The sequence below is a fragment of the Callorhinus ursinus genome, unplaced genomic scaffold, assembly GCF_003265705.2.
Source record: "Callorhinus ursinus isolate GAN/ISIS: 27379988/994484 unplaced genomic scaffold, GSC_fseal_2.0 scaffold122, whole genome shotgun sequence".
Taxonomy (NCBI): Eukaryota; Metazoa; Chordata; class Mammalia; order Carnivora; family Otariidae; genus Callorhinus; species Callorhinus ursinus.
The window spans coordinates 703,599-719,269 of NW_027397184.1; the positions used below are offsets into that span (position 1 = coordinate 703,599).

Here is a 15,671-nt window from a genome sequence, read left to right on the forward strand (position 1 = left end):
CACACACAGGCTACACACACGTGCACACATGCACACGACCACACACACAACATGCAACGTACACACTTCATCTTGTGTGCACGTATGCACGTACATGCACACACATACACATGTGAGCACACATAGACTACATGTGCACATTACACCCATGCACACAGATCACACTCACAACATGCAGTGCACACACTTCATCTCATGCATTCTTATTTATGTACGTGCGTGCACGCACAAGCACACATGCACACACAGATTACACCCGCAGCGTGCAGTGCACACACTATCTTGCACACACGCACAGATGGATTCATGCACCCTGACTCAAAGAGGTCTCGAAGTCGAGGCTTGCACCTGCTTCCTCAGTGTGTGATGTCTGGCACGGCAGGGGTCCCACAAATCCTGTAATGAATCGTGAGCAGCTTCATGTACGTTATACTCTGCTCTGGGGCAACTGCCTCCCTTTCCCTGCCTCAGTTTACCTCATTACCTGTGGAATCTCCTGCCTGCTGCCTGTTGTAAAGGCCTGTGGAGTCCCTGCATTGGGGCCTTTGAGGCTGGAGACAGGTGGGCCCTGGGTCACAGGACAAGACGGGGTAGGGTCGGGGCAGCCTAAGAAGGAGTGGTCACAGCTCATGGCTGAGCACGTCAGAACTTCCGTCCGGACAGGTCAGTCGGTGTGGGGAGATACTGCTCGGACGGATCCCCTCATGCAGCCTGAACCTGGAGCTCTTCGTTTTCCTTCCCCCGACCCTTTGAGGGAGCTGGGTGCCGATGTCAGTGGCCATGCAGGGAGAGGAGGGGCTGACGCAAGGAGCACTGTGCTTGGATGTATGTGTCAACACTGCTGGGGAACGTGGGGCAAATCACTTGAGTTTTCTGGCCTTCTGCGTGCCCCGCTCTGAACCGGGTCAGCACCTGCCGTGAACATGTTATTAACCGTATGGTAGCTTCCAGAACAGCGGCATGGGGTAAGCACTTTGTAAGCGTGTCTCCCGCTGCGGCTCTCTGCAGCCCCGATAGGGCCGACCCTAGTGTGGGTGAGAACGAGCCCCAGCGCGTGGTTAATGTGGCTGGTGCGGGTGAGCCCAGCCCCGCTCCTCTGCTGTGCGGAGCCCAGCAGCCCTCAGCAGATGTTGGTGCACGGAAATGACACATTTTGCATGGTACACACAAAATAGGTACCTAGCTCCCCCCAATGTTAACGCTGTGTGTGTGTTTACGAGGTGAAATGTGCTGAGTGAACAGCTGTGTGCACACAACCCTTCATTACAGTTTTGTGATGACTTTCTGGTTTCTTGTGGAATTACAGAAGCATCTTTCTGGTCTCCCCAGGTCATCTCTGCCGTGTCCAGACTCTCCCTGCACCACGTGGCTCAGAACAAAGGGATCAGGTGAGCTCGCCGGCGCGGCCAAGAGACGCCCCCTCATCCTCCCCGCCACCTGCGGGCCACCCGCGGGCCTGGCCTCGGTGATGAGAGTCTGCAGCAGATATCCCCTGCCTGTGTCTTTTTCATGAATTTTCAATGTGCTGTCGCGTTGCCTGTTGACCGCGGCGGGAAGGGGCAGGGAGGAGGGGTCAGCCTTCGGTTCCCACCGGGGAGATGGTGTACGTGTGTTCAACTGACGGCTGCAAAATCTCTTTCAATTTCGGTACTAAGATCAGCAAATTAATCTTTTCACAGATCATTGCCTACCTAAGCGCCCTGCGCGCCCCCCGCCCCACGCATCACAACCGGGGAGGCTGTGCCATGAGGGCTGAGCGGCGGGCCTGGCCCGTCTGGGGGCCCCGGGTCCCTCTGCAGGACTTCCCATTCCCAGGTTTAATGCGCCTTGGCTTTCAAAGCTCAGCCTCAGAGGATCCTGCGACCCCTGTGGTCTGGCCTCTGGTCTCTGATACCGGGCCAGGCACGCAGGCAACGGGGACATGGGACGGCAGCCCAATGAGAACAGGTCGTTGCCCCTTCTGACCCACAGGTGAGGGGTCAGGGAGACGTCTAAATGGGGACCAGGTTCCAGATCAGGTGGGCCCAGTGGGGTACCTGCCCTTCTTCAATGTCCCTGGAGGACGTGGGCCAGCAGGGTATGGATGGGGGCTTTGGGAGGACAGAAACAGCCCTGCCCTAGGGCGGAGTGGGTGGGGTCATGCCCACGTGCAAGCGACACCGTGAGGTGGCGTACTGTGGCAAGGGGCCACCCCTGGTGTGGTCAGTGGGGGACACTGCCTGGAGTCTGGGGTCCCAGGACCATGGGGCCAGGCGGATCCAGACCAGCACAGCTGCCCCGTGGTGGGGCCGTTTGCCCAGGTTCAGAGAGTCACTGGGACAGATACGAGGACTAGGGACCTGCGGCCCCCCCCCCCCCCCCCCCCCATCTGGGAAGTCTGTTGCATTCTGAGAGGACTTGGAGATTCCTTTGAATTGGGGACTTCTGGTTTTTGTTGTTTATGACATCAGAGACAGGATAGGCTGCTTAAAACTATTTGTTAGATTGTATGCTGAACACACGCAGGAGGGTATTTAGAACACGTTAGGGTGTAAAGGATGACAAGACCAAGCTCCCGCGCCCACCAGGCAGCTTGGCCCCGAGGACATCGCTAATACCATGGGGCCCCCTTGCCTCCCGCACCCCGCCCTGGCCCCACCACGCTTTTGTGAGTTTGTAATAGGGACAGTTTAAAAATGTTAGTTACGAATCAGTGTGTTATTTCTGGATACAAAGACAGTGCGTAGTTTGGGTTTTGGCTTCCTCCAGAAACAACTGTCTGTGCATTCTCTCGCTAGCGTGTTGTGGTTGTGTACCTACCTCTCAGCGCATTCAGCGTGGTCTTGTCTATCCACGTGTCCGTGGACACACATGGGCAGGGGTGAAGTTCACGCAACAGAAGGTGGTCGTGTGATCTGCTCTTTCCCCGGAGGCTAGAGCGTCTGTATCCATTTCTCCCCGAAGCAGAGTCTGGCCCAGGGGAGCCCGGTTACATTCTCATTCTTGGGGCCGGTGACCCCCCCTGGTGTTGCCCTGGACAGGGTGGTCCTGCTGTGGTTCCAGGTGGAGCCCGAGGCTGACGTAACCTTTCAGGGCGGGGAGGAAATGAGGGGAAGGAGGGAGATGTCTGCAGGTGTCTGCAGCCTCAGGCAGGGCAGGGCCTCCCCTCTGCAGAGAGAGCCCCCGCCTCCCACCTTCATGGCCCCCTCACCCTCAGGGCTGGTCGTCATCCCTGCCTCTCTTCCCCCTGTGCTTTCCCTTCCTAGCCTGAGCCCCGATCCAGAGCTCTTCGGGGTCCTTTCCCTCTGCAGCCCCCAGGGACAGGAGCTTCCCCACTGTGAGCTCAGGGGAGGGCAACACGGCGGGGCTGCCCCTCGTCCCCCATACAGGCTGCGATCTCCCCAGGGGTCTGGGAGTTCTGGTAACCACCGGCCCTTTACGACACTAGGTAGCTCTTCGTTTAAGAGCGTTTCCTAGCGTTCTTCATTACCAGAGGTTTCCGTGTGGCCAAACCCTTTCCTTTTCTGAAAACCCACCACCCAAGCCTGCAGCCCTGAAGAGAGTCTTCCTGGTTTCTTTCCTGGCTGGATGGGAGCCCAGCAAACTCCTTTAGAAAAATGATCATTTTTACAGCCTTTGCACTTTGCCTAATGAGCTGATTTTCCATAAAAAGCCCTAATTATACTTCTCAGAGGCTGATGAGTGGGAGACTTAATCTGAGGGCCCCACCCTGGTGCCAGCTGGAGGGTCAGAAGTGAGAGGTTGGGTCGGGGAGAAAGGGGTCCCTGGCAAGTCATCCAGCTCCGCGGGTGGAGGTGCAGGTCCTTTTCACACCAGAGCTGGCCCTCCAGAGTGAGGGACGTCCCGTTCACAGCTCTGAACGGCGGCGGCAGGGGAGAGGGCAAAGGGACAAATTCTCCTGGGGATTGAAGCCAGAGGGTGAGGCCAACGAGCCCTCAGCCCACGAAGGTGTTCTCTTTCAGGCACCTGTTCACCCGGTGGCCTTAGGCAGGAATGCTCTTGGGCCCTCTGTCTCTTCTTCTGTAGGCCAGGAAGGTTCCCTTGCTGCACAAGGTCGCTGTGAGCCTGTAGGCTGTGCAGCACCCGGCACTCCATGGATGCCCACGGTGCCGGCCGGGGTGGTGGGCAGAGAGGGGGGCCCCCGAAGCCACAGCCCCTTCCTGACTCCTGGACCTTGTGTGACAGGGAAGAGTTTCCCTGCAGGTGTAACTAAGTTGTGTTATAGGTGTCATCGTAAGTAGAAGAGGGAGGCGGGAGGGTCAGAGCAGAGGTTGCGGTGATGTGGCCACAAGCTGAGGAACGCGGGCGTCTTAGAAGCTGGGAAAGGCAAAGAACAGATTCTCCCCCGGAGCCTCAAGAAGGACCCCACCTGCTGACACTTTGAGTTGAGCCCAATGCGAGGCCTAGTTCAGACTGCTGACTTCCAGATCCCGTCGGACGGCAAGCCGTGTGGAGTGGGGTGGCTGCGGCTGCGGATGCAGGTGGCTTCGCAAGGGTCCTGGCGCGGCGGGGGGGCTCCGGGTCCTCGCTGGGCCACTGCTCCCCGGTCCTGGGCCGCTGTCCTCTCTCTCTTTGTACTGAATTGAAGTAAAACTCACATGACATACATCTAAGCCTCCTAACGTGTACGGTTCAGTAGCATTTAGCAGGTTCTCCATGCTGTGCGCCCACCACCTCTGTTTGGTTCCCGAACATTCTCACACCCGATAGGAAACCCCTTCCCTCATAAGCACCTGCGCCCCTCCCCTGTTCCTCCCCCTGGATCCGGCACTCAAGCTTTCTGGATGGGCCTGATGGAGATATTTCTTATAAATGGCATTGCACGCCATGCAGCCTCCTGTGACCTGCTCCCTTCCCTGGGCGTCGTGGTTTCAAGCGTCTTCCGGGCTGTGGCACAGGATAGAGACTGACCCCGTGTGGGGTTTCCAGTCGTCAGCGGATGGACGTTGGGCTGCTTCCGCCCTTTGGTGATTGTGGATTGCGCTGCAGTGAACTTTCGTGTTTGTTTAGATACCTGAGCTTCCGTTCCTTTGGGTTGCCTTCTGATATTTTGATTATTTTCTGCCCAAAACCTACCCATGAATCCTTGGTGTCTGGACGCACCTGGGAGCCAGAGCCTGGGTCCCGTCCCCATGTCCACGGCACACGACGGTTGCTCGCCTCGCCTGGGTGGCTGTTTCCTGGAGGGCGGCTCAGAGAGGGGGGCTGCCAGGCCACCAGCAGGCGAGTGGCTACTGTGAGTGGCTTCCGGGTCTCCCCCAGCCTAGTGCCTCCTGCTTGTTGTTGTCACCCCAAAACTCTGCTGCTGTGTGCCTGGGACGTCCTCATGCTTCGTCTTTTCCTCCGGTCTGGGAGACCCCAGCCCCATTTCAGGGGGGTGGGGCTGCGGGCAGGCTGCAAGGTGGGTGGGTGGGGCAGGGGCAGGGGTGGGAGAGACGGGGTACCCCCAGCCCCCAGTGGATGGAACATCCTTTTTCAGTTTGAAGTGAATTCTCAGAATGTCAGATGTACCCGGATCCAAATCTGAGTCGAGGAAAGCATTCTGGAACTGAAGGAAAACGCTCCTCCTCTTGTTGTAGGCTGCAGAGGATCTGCTCTTGGGTCTTCCTGGGCGCCAGGGGTATGGGGAGTGAGCCTCCGCCCCAGATGCTCTTGTGGGTGACAGACAAGGGGCAAAGCCGCCTTGGCAGGAGGTGAGCCTTGCTGTCTGATGGGGTCTCCTGTCTTCGTCCTGAGGCGAGTGTCTCGTGGGAGGGTGGGGGATCTGGTGCTCTTGGCGTTTCTAGGGAGGAGAGGCGTGATTTCCTTCGATCCTCAAAGGGCCCTCCCCAAGTCATGGTCCTGTCCTGCCGTGAAGCCCCAGCCGCTCCTCGAGGTGTCCTGTGTTTGCGGACACCAGCCATGGCTCACAGTCCCCAGCTCTCTCCACAGACCCCCTCCCTGCCGACGTCCCTTTCCCATCTGGTGCCACCTGGTTAATTCCAGGGAATTGGACTGTGCATGAGAGGTTTGGACGGAAGGCGGCCGTTTGCATGTGCTTACTAGCTCATTCTGCCAGCAAGACGGGTTTAATCGTCCCGCCTGGCGACTTCGAGCGCCTGGCCACTTGTCATCGGTGGAGAGCCAGTGTTCCTCTTCCTTCCCTGATGATGATGGGGCCGGCATCGTTGGCCATAGGGGAGTAACTGGAAGACTTGAGATTCCTTCCAGGAGGGGCTCGGATCGTTGTGAGCTGTTGGGAGGCATGGTTGTGTCTGGCCTCCCCCAGCATGTCCTGGCCACACAGGGTGGCTCTGTCCAGCTGGTGCCTACCCCACTTGCCTGGTCAGGTGACTGCTCAGGGGCGGATGGTGTCCGTGTTAAGTGCAGAGACCCAGCCCGGCTTAGTTGCCCCCTTGCTCCCACGGCCTCGACTGTTCACTCTCCCCACATCTGCTGGGGCCACTGCGTAGGTCTCCAGGCTTTGGCAGAACGAGCCGTGTCTGCTGGTGTGTGCACATGTGTGTGCCTGGTGTGTTCGCTGTGTCTCTTTCCTTGCACACCCGTTTCTGCCTCCTGGTATCTTGTACGTAGGCATGCCTGCAGCTGAATCTGAACACAGACCTCATGCCCGCTGGGGCAGCAGGCGCCCAGAGTGTCCCAGATCCTCCCTGGGAGCTCTGTTGAAGGTTCTAGAAGGAATGGCACTCCTTGTGCTGCAGGTGGGGGTTGGAGGAGAGGGTGTGGGCAGCGGGGAGGGAGGGATCTTCTGGTTTAAAGATCCTGGAGCTGGTGTGGCTGCCGGGCTGGTGACAGCACTGTCACTGGGGGGCAGTGAGGGGGTGTTTGGCAGAGTGAAGGGGGCCTGTGTTGTGTGGGCCGGTGTGGGGAGCACACGTGGGTGTGGCTCTGCTTGGCCCATCCTGCCCGACCCTGGCCCGGCAGGTGTGCAGATGTCCAGGACACAGAACCTGCCTCAGAGAAGGAGGGGCCCCCGGGGCAGGGCCCACCCCAGAGAGGACAGGGTGGCAACAGTGTCCGTGAGTGTCTTCTCCATTCACCTGGCAACATGACTCGAGCTCTTCCAGCTTCTGAGCACGTCCCTCGTGGGAAGGAATGTCATGTGGTTCCATCCAGCCTCCCGCCCCCACTTGGTGACCATGACCCACTCCCAGGGAGGAGGGGTGGCCCTGGGGTGGAGGGGAGAACCAGACACTAACCTGGGGGCACCAAGGCCATGTCTTGTCCACTCCCGAGTGGCAGCCCTGAGGCTTTGAACCCTTCCGGCTGTCCAGGGTCTACATTGTCCTTCCCCGGGACACCCGAGTGTCCCCTGCCCGTGAGCCGCGGCTGCTGCCTGTGAATGGGGTCATTGTCAGGACTGTGTGGGAGACCTGGGCAGCATGCTTAGCCCAGGGCCTGGCAGGCGAGCGCCTGGCGCACAATGGCCAGCTGACTTTCGGTGAGTCTGCACCACGGACTACGGGAGGGACCCCTTCCTCACATCCTTCACCCACTGCTGAGCCGAACTCCTAAGGAACACTCTCCTGCGCTTCTCTCTGCCACCTCCACTGTGGGTACCAGGGCTGGAAAGACACATATTTGTTGAAAAATGTATTAACTGGCCGTTTTGTGCTGGGGCAGTGGGGAGCTAATTTGTGCTGGAGACGGTCAGGAGGAGCAGGAGGGCTGCCCGGTGGGAGGGCCGAGAACAGCCAACTGGAGCTTCCACGGCTGGGCAGGATCTTTAATAAAGAGACTGAGTGCAGCTGATTGCCGGTCCCTGCTCCCGTCCCTGATCTCCCGGGTCAGGTGGGCCGCCTGTGCCTGCACCTGCCCACAGAGCGCACTGCCCTGGCCGCTCTCAAGGTCTTATTTCTTCCTCCCCCAACTCGCTCCCCTCCCCCACCCTCCAGGCCGTTCATGCAACCAGTCAGCTCTCCATCCATCCATCTGTCCCTCTACCTCCCCATCCATCCCCCCATCTGTCCGTCTGTCTATCCATCGATCTGTCGTCTCTACACTTATCCATCCTTCTACCCACCCATCTGGGCTTCCGTTCTTCCTTCCACCCATCCATCCATCCATCATCTTTCTTATATTTCCACCTATCCGTGTGTCTATCCTGGCACCTACCTACCACGCACCCGTCTATCTACATACCTGCTCATCTGTCCATCCATCCACTTATCCGTCCTTCCGTCCATCCTTCCTCTGCCTGTGTCACACAGATGTGGGCCGGTCTCCGTGTGGTGCTGGGAGCTCACAGCCTCTGGCTCCATTAAGGTCCGGCATTGACAGTGTGAGGCCCCACGTGCTCCCCAGCGCAGCCCAGGCACGCAGCTGGGTATCGTGCTGGGGGCGGGGTGGACGAAGGAGTGACCCCGCTGACCTGGGTGATGGCAGGATGCTGGCTCGGTGTCCTGCTCCTGAGCCTTTGTGTGCGCTTTGGTAAAGCAGGGTCATGGTTGAAACTCCCTCCCCAGGCTGTTGTGGAGACTCAGGGAATCTCCACGATGTTCTCAGCACAGGCCCTGACACACAGCAGGGGAGGGGCCGCCTCTGTGCCTCGGTTTCCTCTTCTGCAAACGGGGGTCTGCCAGCGCCCACCTGGAGGGCTGAGTGGGCTGAAGCAGGTCGTGTGTGAGTGAGTTTCCCACTTCCCGATTGACGGAGGACGTGTGGGCTCTGCCTGTGGATGAGCTCCGTGGTGCCCAAGCCTCAGGGAGCCCAGGGTCACCGCTCTGCTTGAGGTGCTCATAGGAGGTGTCAGGGGACAGCGTGCACCCAAGCGCAAGCGTCTGCTCCAATTTGTGGCTCATGAGCATCACACCAGCCCCCCCGGGCCTTCCTGGGGCTGCTCGGGTGCCCAAGTTTGGACTCATGATGGGGGGAGATGTCACCGGTGCCCACATTGGCCTGTCCTTGCTGACAGATGTCCCTGGTGCCCAGACAAGAGAATCGCTGCCCATTGAGAACCCCAGGAGTGTGAGCTGCCTCCCGGGCCGGGGACCTGTCTGCACCAGGCAGTGAGATGGAAAACAAGGGGAGGCTGGGGCCTGGCACATTCGCCGTGACCCTAGCAGACTCATGAAATCCCTGGGGCTGAATTTCAGACCCTTTGCTCGGCTCCCACAGTCCGGCCTCCACAGCCCAGCACCTTCATGCTGGAAGAGCCCTTCGTCCCTCCTTTGACGTGTGGGGCAACTGAGGCCCAGAGGGCTTCTCTTTCCCAAAGTCCTTTATCTAAGGAAGTCAGCTGTCATCTGTTCTTGTTCGTTCGTTCGTTCATTCATTCATTCATTCTGTCGGTGCCTGGTGATATCTGTCCCCAGGCCAGGTGCTGGCGGGCACCCAGAACCAGCCCCTGTCAGGTAGGGAGATGGACACAGGACCCCGGTCACAGGCGGGTGGACATGTTGCTGTGGGACACGGGGCAGGGTGGGGTGAGCGGGGAATATGACCTGAGCCCCAGCGGCACAGGGTGAAGGGCCAGCCGGTGACACTCGGGTCCGGGCTACTGGTGTGATCTTCAGCAGGTGCCTTAGCCCTGGGCCTATTTCCTGGCCTCTGAAAGGGAGGCCCCCATTGACTGATGGTTGGCGCCCATGGTGAGGGCCCAGGGCTGGAGCAGCCCTGTGTGGTGGTTCTCTGGTGAGGCCTGAGGATGCCTTTGAAGGTGAGACCGGGGCGGGCGGGTGTGGGCTGAACGTGGCTTTAAAAATATATGCACCTGGATCTATGAGTGGGGGCTCACTGGGGAAAACCCTGTGGGCCTTAATGCAAGGGCAAGTTTCCTTTAAGAGACACAGGGAGGAGAGACACGGGCAGAGGAGGGGCTGTGTGACCACAGAGGCAGAGGCTGGAGGTATGCAGCCACAGCCCAGGGACACTGCTGGGGCCCCCAGGAGCTGGGAGCGGCAGGAGGGCCCCCTCCCTAGAGCCTTGCATGGCCCTGCTCACACTTCGATTAGGACTTCTGGCCTCTAGCACTGAGAACATGAATTTCTGCCGGTTTAAGCCACGCAGTTGGTGGTACTTGGTTATCGGCGGCCCCAGGACCCTAGCACGGTGCATGTGGCCGGACAGCAGGCCCTGGGACAGGGGCCAGGTGGGGGACCCCAGCCTCCAGCATGCCTGGTGTGTGGAGGTGTGATGCTGCACTTCCCAGAAACCAGTCGATGTCCCCACGGAGCCCCAGCTCCCTCCTCATGCAGCCCCTGCCACGGAGACCTGCCTGCAGGGGGGGGCTTGGGGTTCAGAAACCCCGGCTGGTCAGCAGGGATGGGAGGGTGGGCCTCCAGGGACAGTGGCTCCTTCTCTGGGGGGTGCCCTGTCCCCAGAGCATTCGATGGGGGCAGTGAGCATGGCCACGTGTACTGGGTCCCGATGGGGGCAGTGAGCATGGCCACGTGTACTGGGTCCAGAGTCCTCAACTCCTGTCCTGCCCCCTGGGGAGCGAGGATCGCTTCACTCTGTGCCTGCTTCTTCAGCAAGTATCACCATTAAAAACTGATCAGGGCAGCTGTGCAACAGTATCCACTCATTTTCAGAGACAGAGCAGAAGGCGTTGTCATGCGGCGGGATTTCTGCACGTGCAGAAGGGCTGTGAGGTCGTTCAGCATGCCCATGGAGCACAGCGTGGCGTCCTGGCTCGGTGGCGATGTTGGGGCTGCGGCCTGGGGGGACCTGTCATTAACAGGCTGTGGCCTGAGGTTGGCCGTGCTCTCTCCAGCCCCGAGCTCGGCTCCCAACGGTGGGGACGGCCCCGGGCCAAACAAACGCATCAGAACCCGGGAAGGTTCACCACTGTTTGCGAAAAGTTTCCAGGTGCTTTGAGCACGTCCAGTTACGTGCAAGCCCAGCGCTCTCAGAAGCCCGAGGCCCGCGCCTCTCCTCCCTGGCAGGGGGCCTCTAATAGCCAAGGGACCGTCCCCCACGTGTCACCGGGCTGCCCTTCTCGCTGCGGTTCCCACCTGTCCTGTCCCTCCTCAGGATTGGCTGCCTCTGTGAGTCGGGATGGACCGGGCTCTGCGGCGGCAGGAGATAGCCCCCGTGTCCCAGTGCCTTGTTCCTGCCGCTTCAGGTCACCTGCTCCCAGAGCTGGGCTGGAACCGAGTGGCCGTCACGGTGGGTGGGGGGACACGGCAGCGCGTGTGCTGGCCCCTGCAGACTCTTGCTGGTCAGTGAAGCCAGGATGCTCGGTGACAGCAGTTCAGCCTGTCGAGCAGCTTGATGCTGCTTATCCCTGGGAGTGGGGGCTGCTGCTGTCCCCGCTTCACAGAGGAGGAAACCGAGGCCCAGAAGCTGAGGGGCTTGCCGGAGGTCACGTGATGAGGGCATGGTGGAGCTGAGCCCGGGGCCTGCCCTCACGGGCAGAGCCGCCCGCGCTCCCGCCACCGGACGCCCCACCGCGTGGCCTCCCTTTTGGCCAATGCACAGGAGAGGGGTCTTGGAACTGACCTTCCTAGTCCCTGTTTGTTCTGACCTGTTCCTCTTCTATTTTTATTCGTTTATTTAACTTTTCGTGATTTCGGACACCCCCAGGCCTGCCAGCCAGCGCAGGAACTAGAACATTCCAGCTCACTCCCGACCTGGCCCTGCTCCCGTGCTCACCACCTGCTTGCTTCTGTCGAGTTAGGCTTACGAAATCTCACGTGCGGTTCTGTCAGTCGTCACTGCTTTGGACCTTTAATCAAGAGGATCAGTCAGGTTGACTCTGGGGGCTCGCTGTTTCTCTCACTGCCCCATGATGCGTCAGGCTGTGGTGTGCGGCTCTGGGTCCTGGGAAGCACCCCCACCCCCCCGCTCCGGTGCCCGCCTCTTGTGCGTAGCTTCCCGTGGGTCAGCGCTCCGAATGCCCATCTCCACCGGTGAGGGGCCCACTTTGCAGAGGAGGACGTGGAGGCTCTGAGGGGGAGCCTCTGGCCCTGGTCTCGCAGCTGGCCCTCGGTGCTGCTGGGTCTCCACCCCGAGGCCCTCAGGGGGGAGTCAGCAGGGAGTCGGGTTCCTGGGGCCTGGGCCCGGCACTCACTCGGCCCTTCCAGCCTCGGTTCCTGGCAGGACTGACCCTAGCGGCACTTTGGGGTCACTGGTGGGAGACCTGGACAGGCCTGCACCCCGACCCAGCACTGGAGGCTCTGGCCCTCCCTGATGCCGAGCTGCTCAGGGCTGATGCGCCTTGCTGGCTTTGTCTCTGGTCCCCAGTGGGGTTGGTGGCTGCAAAAAGCTGTGTTTTGTGCCATTTGGTAATTCCTGACTTGGACCCTCCCCTCCTTGAGCACTCCCGGGGCGCTGGACGTCACCGCAGTGTGGGAATCTGGCCGACAGTGCCGGAGCAGTTGGGATGGTGTCCAGCTGCGGCCCCTCCCGGGAGGGCAGCACCGAGACACTAGTGGTCTCTTGAAAGCTGACGCCTGGAACCCAGCCCTGAAACTTGGCTGGGCCCTCGGCCCGACGGACTCCAGGTGGGGCAATGGCCCGCCTGGACCCCAGGCCCACGCCTAGTCCCCCACCCAGGGCCACCTTCAGACTCAGGGTTGGCGCCCCCGGGAGGGCTCCGCAGTGGCCATGCTGGACCCTGTGGTGTGTGGTGGGAGGACTGCAGACTGTCCTTGTCCTCACTCAGGCCCAGGGCGGCCCACCCCTGGGACGTCGCTGCCTGCAGCAACCCCCTGTCCCTACCTGTCACCACTGTGTGCTGCCTTCCTGAGGCCCAGGCTCTAGGGGGACAAGTCCGAGGGTGGGGTGTCGGAGGGGCAGGGTGGGGGGGCACTCAGATGCCCCGGTCAGTGCATCTTGCAGAGGAGGCGATGTTGGATCCTGCTGACCCCTCAAGGAGGGAACAGTGACAGGTCTGGGGCCCCGGAGGCCCCGGCAGAGGCTCTGGGAGGGAATGTACTTGGGCATCCTGTGGGATGGAGAGGGGCCGGGGACAGTGGAAGAGACCATGTGGGGAGGGATGGGCAGGGCAGGGGGGTCTCTATGTCTCTCTGAGCGTGAGGGGGAGCCCTGGGGGATTTCAGCGGGGCCGTGACACCTCCCGTGCCCTAGTGGACATGGCCAGAGCAATCCGTCCACGCAGGGCCACAGCAGGCCATGGGGATTTCCTGCCTCGCCCAGGCACGGGGTGGCGTTGGGTAGGGGGGTGGGGGGAGGGAACAGCAGAGTGGCCGCAGGGGCTGGGCCCTGCTGCTCGCGGGAGGATGGCCCTGCTGACCCACTGGCCTTTCCGCTCCTAACTGCTGCCATTCCGAGAAGCGGGCTGGAAAATGAAAAATACGTTGGGCTTCTCGGCTGCTGAGAAGTGGCATGGGGTTCCAGGCCCCTCCCTCCCTGCGGCCGGGGGCCGGGTCAACTATTCTTTCTCGACCCTGAGGTCAGAGTGTCTTCCTCCGCCTGGCTAGGGTTTTGGAAGCAAGGACAGAAGCAGCCCGGCTGGCATCTGGGGATCATTTGGGCTTTCTCTTTGGGGGGGGCAGTACCTGCCACCTCTCTGGGTTGCCTTGGAGCCGGCCAGCCCTCCCCCCTCCACACGTCTGCTGGGCCTGCCTCTGCCGTGGCTTCACCTTGGTGTCCCTCCCCTCCAAGCCCCCGCCTCACAGAGGCACAGAGACCCTCCTGCCTCTGTGAGGACTTTGGTTTAAGATGCTGGTGGTAATGGGGCGCCTGGCTGGCTCAGTCGGCTCAGCGTCCGACTCTCGGTTTCAGTTCAGGTCATGTCTCAGGGTCGTGGGATCGAGCCCCATGTCGGGCTCTGTGCGCAGTGAGGAACCTCGCTCTCTCTGCCTCTGCTTCCCTGCCCCCTCCAACCCCGCTCGCTCACGCTTTCTCTCAAATAAATAAATCTTTAAAAAATAGACACAAGATCTTTGTGGTCAGCGCCTGGGCTGGCCCACCTGTCACTGTTCCTTGGCTACGGCCCCTGCTCCGGCCCGTCATGGCCTCCTCTGGCCTCCGTCCCAGCCACACGGAAGCCGCACATCCCCGCGTGTGCCGGCCTGTTCATCTGCCCCAGGCTGCGTTCTCCAGCCCCCAGCTCATGACCACGTCCACCGTCCCCCCTGGCCCCCACTGCCCTACACGCCAGGCCCTGTGGGAACCGTGCCCACGTTGCATCTCCTGCAGCGTCACAGAACGCCTGTGCTGCGCGGGGGGGTAATCCCCATTTTATAGACGAGTTAACTGAGGCCAGGGGCTCAGATCCCTTTGGCAAGCTCTGGGGCTGGGAAACTGGCCATCTGATACGAGGCTGGAACTCTGCACTCAGCATCGGACTCTGCTCTCCAAGTCGGCTCCCCCACCACCTCCCTCGAGAAGCCCACCTGATTTCCCCAGGCCGGGACTGCCCTTCTGCCCTGAGCCTTTCCTCCTGCTCCCTGTGCCCTTCAGCCCCGTGTGGACTGCATGTGGGGTGTGGGTTGCCCTCCTCTCCAACACAGGCTGTAGCCTGAGCTGGGTGCGGGCGTGGGTGGGGTGCACTGGCTGGCGCTGCCCCCTGGCGCGATGGCCCGTCCACACTGGGTGGGGTGACGGGCTGAGAAAAGAAACGAGATCCGTTGGCTTGTTTTGACAGTCGGGGCTGTTTAGCAGGAGAGCCGTTTTTAATAAGGAAACCCTGGTGCTTCAAGGCCTCCCAGCCAATTACCAGGCAGCACCCAGGTGACTCTCTCAATAATTAATCGGGCCTGTTGGGTCCTCCAGACCACTGTTCTTGATGTGCCTTTCAAGTTTGCCCGGCTGCCAGTTCCCTTGTCGACTGTGCCAACTGAGGTGTTGCCCCCTCCCCCTCCCCCCCCACCATGCTGACCGCTTCCTTCTCACCCGTCCCTGGGCACACCTGGGCACACCTGGGCACACCTGGGCACACCTGGGGAGTTGAGACTGACCCTGCTGGTGTCCTGCTGGTGCCGGGCCCTCCCACAGCCCCGCCGCACCTCATCCTGAGGCCAGTTTCAGAATGGGAAACTGAGGTCCGGCCAGAGAAATGAGCTGCCCCAGGAGCCCTGCACTGTTATCGTCCCCCACCTGCAGGACTAGGTGGCCAGCACTGAGGTTCCCACGTTCCAGGGGACCCCCTAGTCCCAGGCAGACCAGACGGCCTCATCCCTTGCAGGGCAGTGCTGAGTGCTGGGGACCCCAGGCCTCTGGGGCCCAGTCTGCTCTCTGGGGGCCTTGGGCCCATCTCACCCTCCAGGACGGGAACCCAGGGTCCCCACCCATCTCTCGGACACACCAGGCGGCCAAGGTGGACCCGAGCCATCCGTGACCCTGCCCTTGAACATGGACCTCAGAGGTCACTTGCAGGGAGCATTCTGTGAGTCAGAATTCCAACTTACTTCTGGAACACGCGAAGTGAAGGATGAAGTTAGGGTGTATCTCGGACCCTGGATCCCTTTCATCTGAACGTCCGCAGAACGTGGGAAAATGAACACTGTATCCTAGATTCTCTGGATGGTGCTGAGTGATCTTGAATACCCACATCGGAGCCAAGCACTGACCCAAAGTGTTTTTACTTTCCAGAGTATGAACTTTTGTTTCCAGGGAATGTTCTTCCTTCTGAGGCATGGGAAGAAAGAGCTCTGTGGGGTGGGTTGCAGACCCCCATGGGGGTGCTGACTCTGTGTCCCCTGGGGGTGGGCCTGCCCTCGGGGGCTGGCTCCAGGAGTCAGCACCTGGAGCTGCCGTTCAGG

The 15,671-nt window shown here is 60.6% G+C and overlaps 1 protein-coding gene across 1 annotated transcript in view; it reads left to right on the forward strand.

The window, feature by feature from the left end:
- Positions 1 to 15,671, forward strand: part of VAV2 (vav guanine nucleotide exchange factor 2) — a 151,029-nt gene that overhangs the window by 73,203 nt on the left and 62,155 nt on the right. The window contains exon 4 of the mRNA XM_073889918.1: positions 1,330 to 1,388. Coding sequence (XP_073746019.1) covers positions 1,330 to 1,388 — 59 coding nt within the window. The remainder of the gene's footprint in view (positions 1 to 1,329; positions 1,389 to 15,671) is intronic.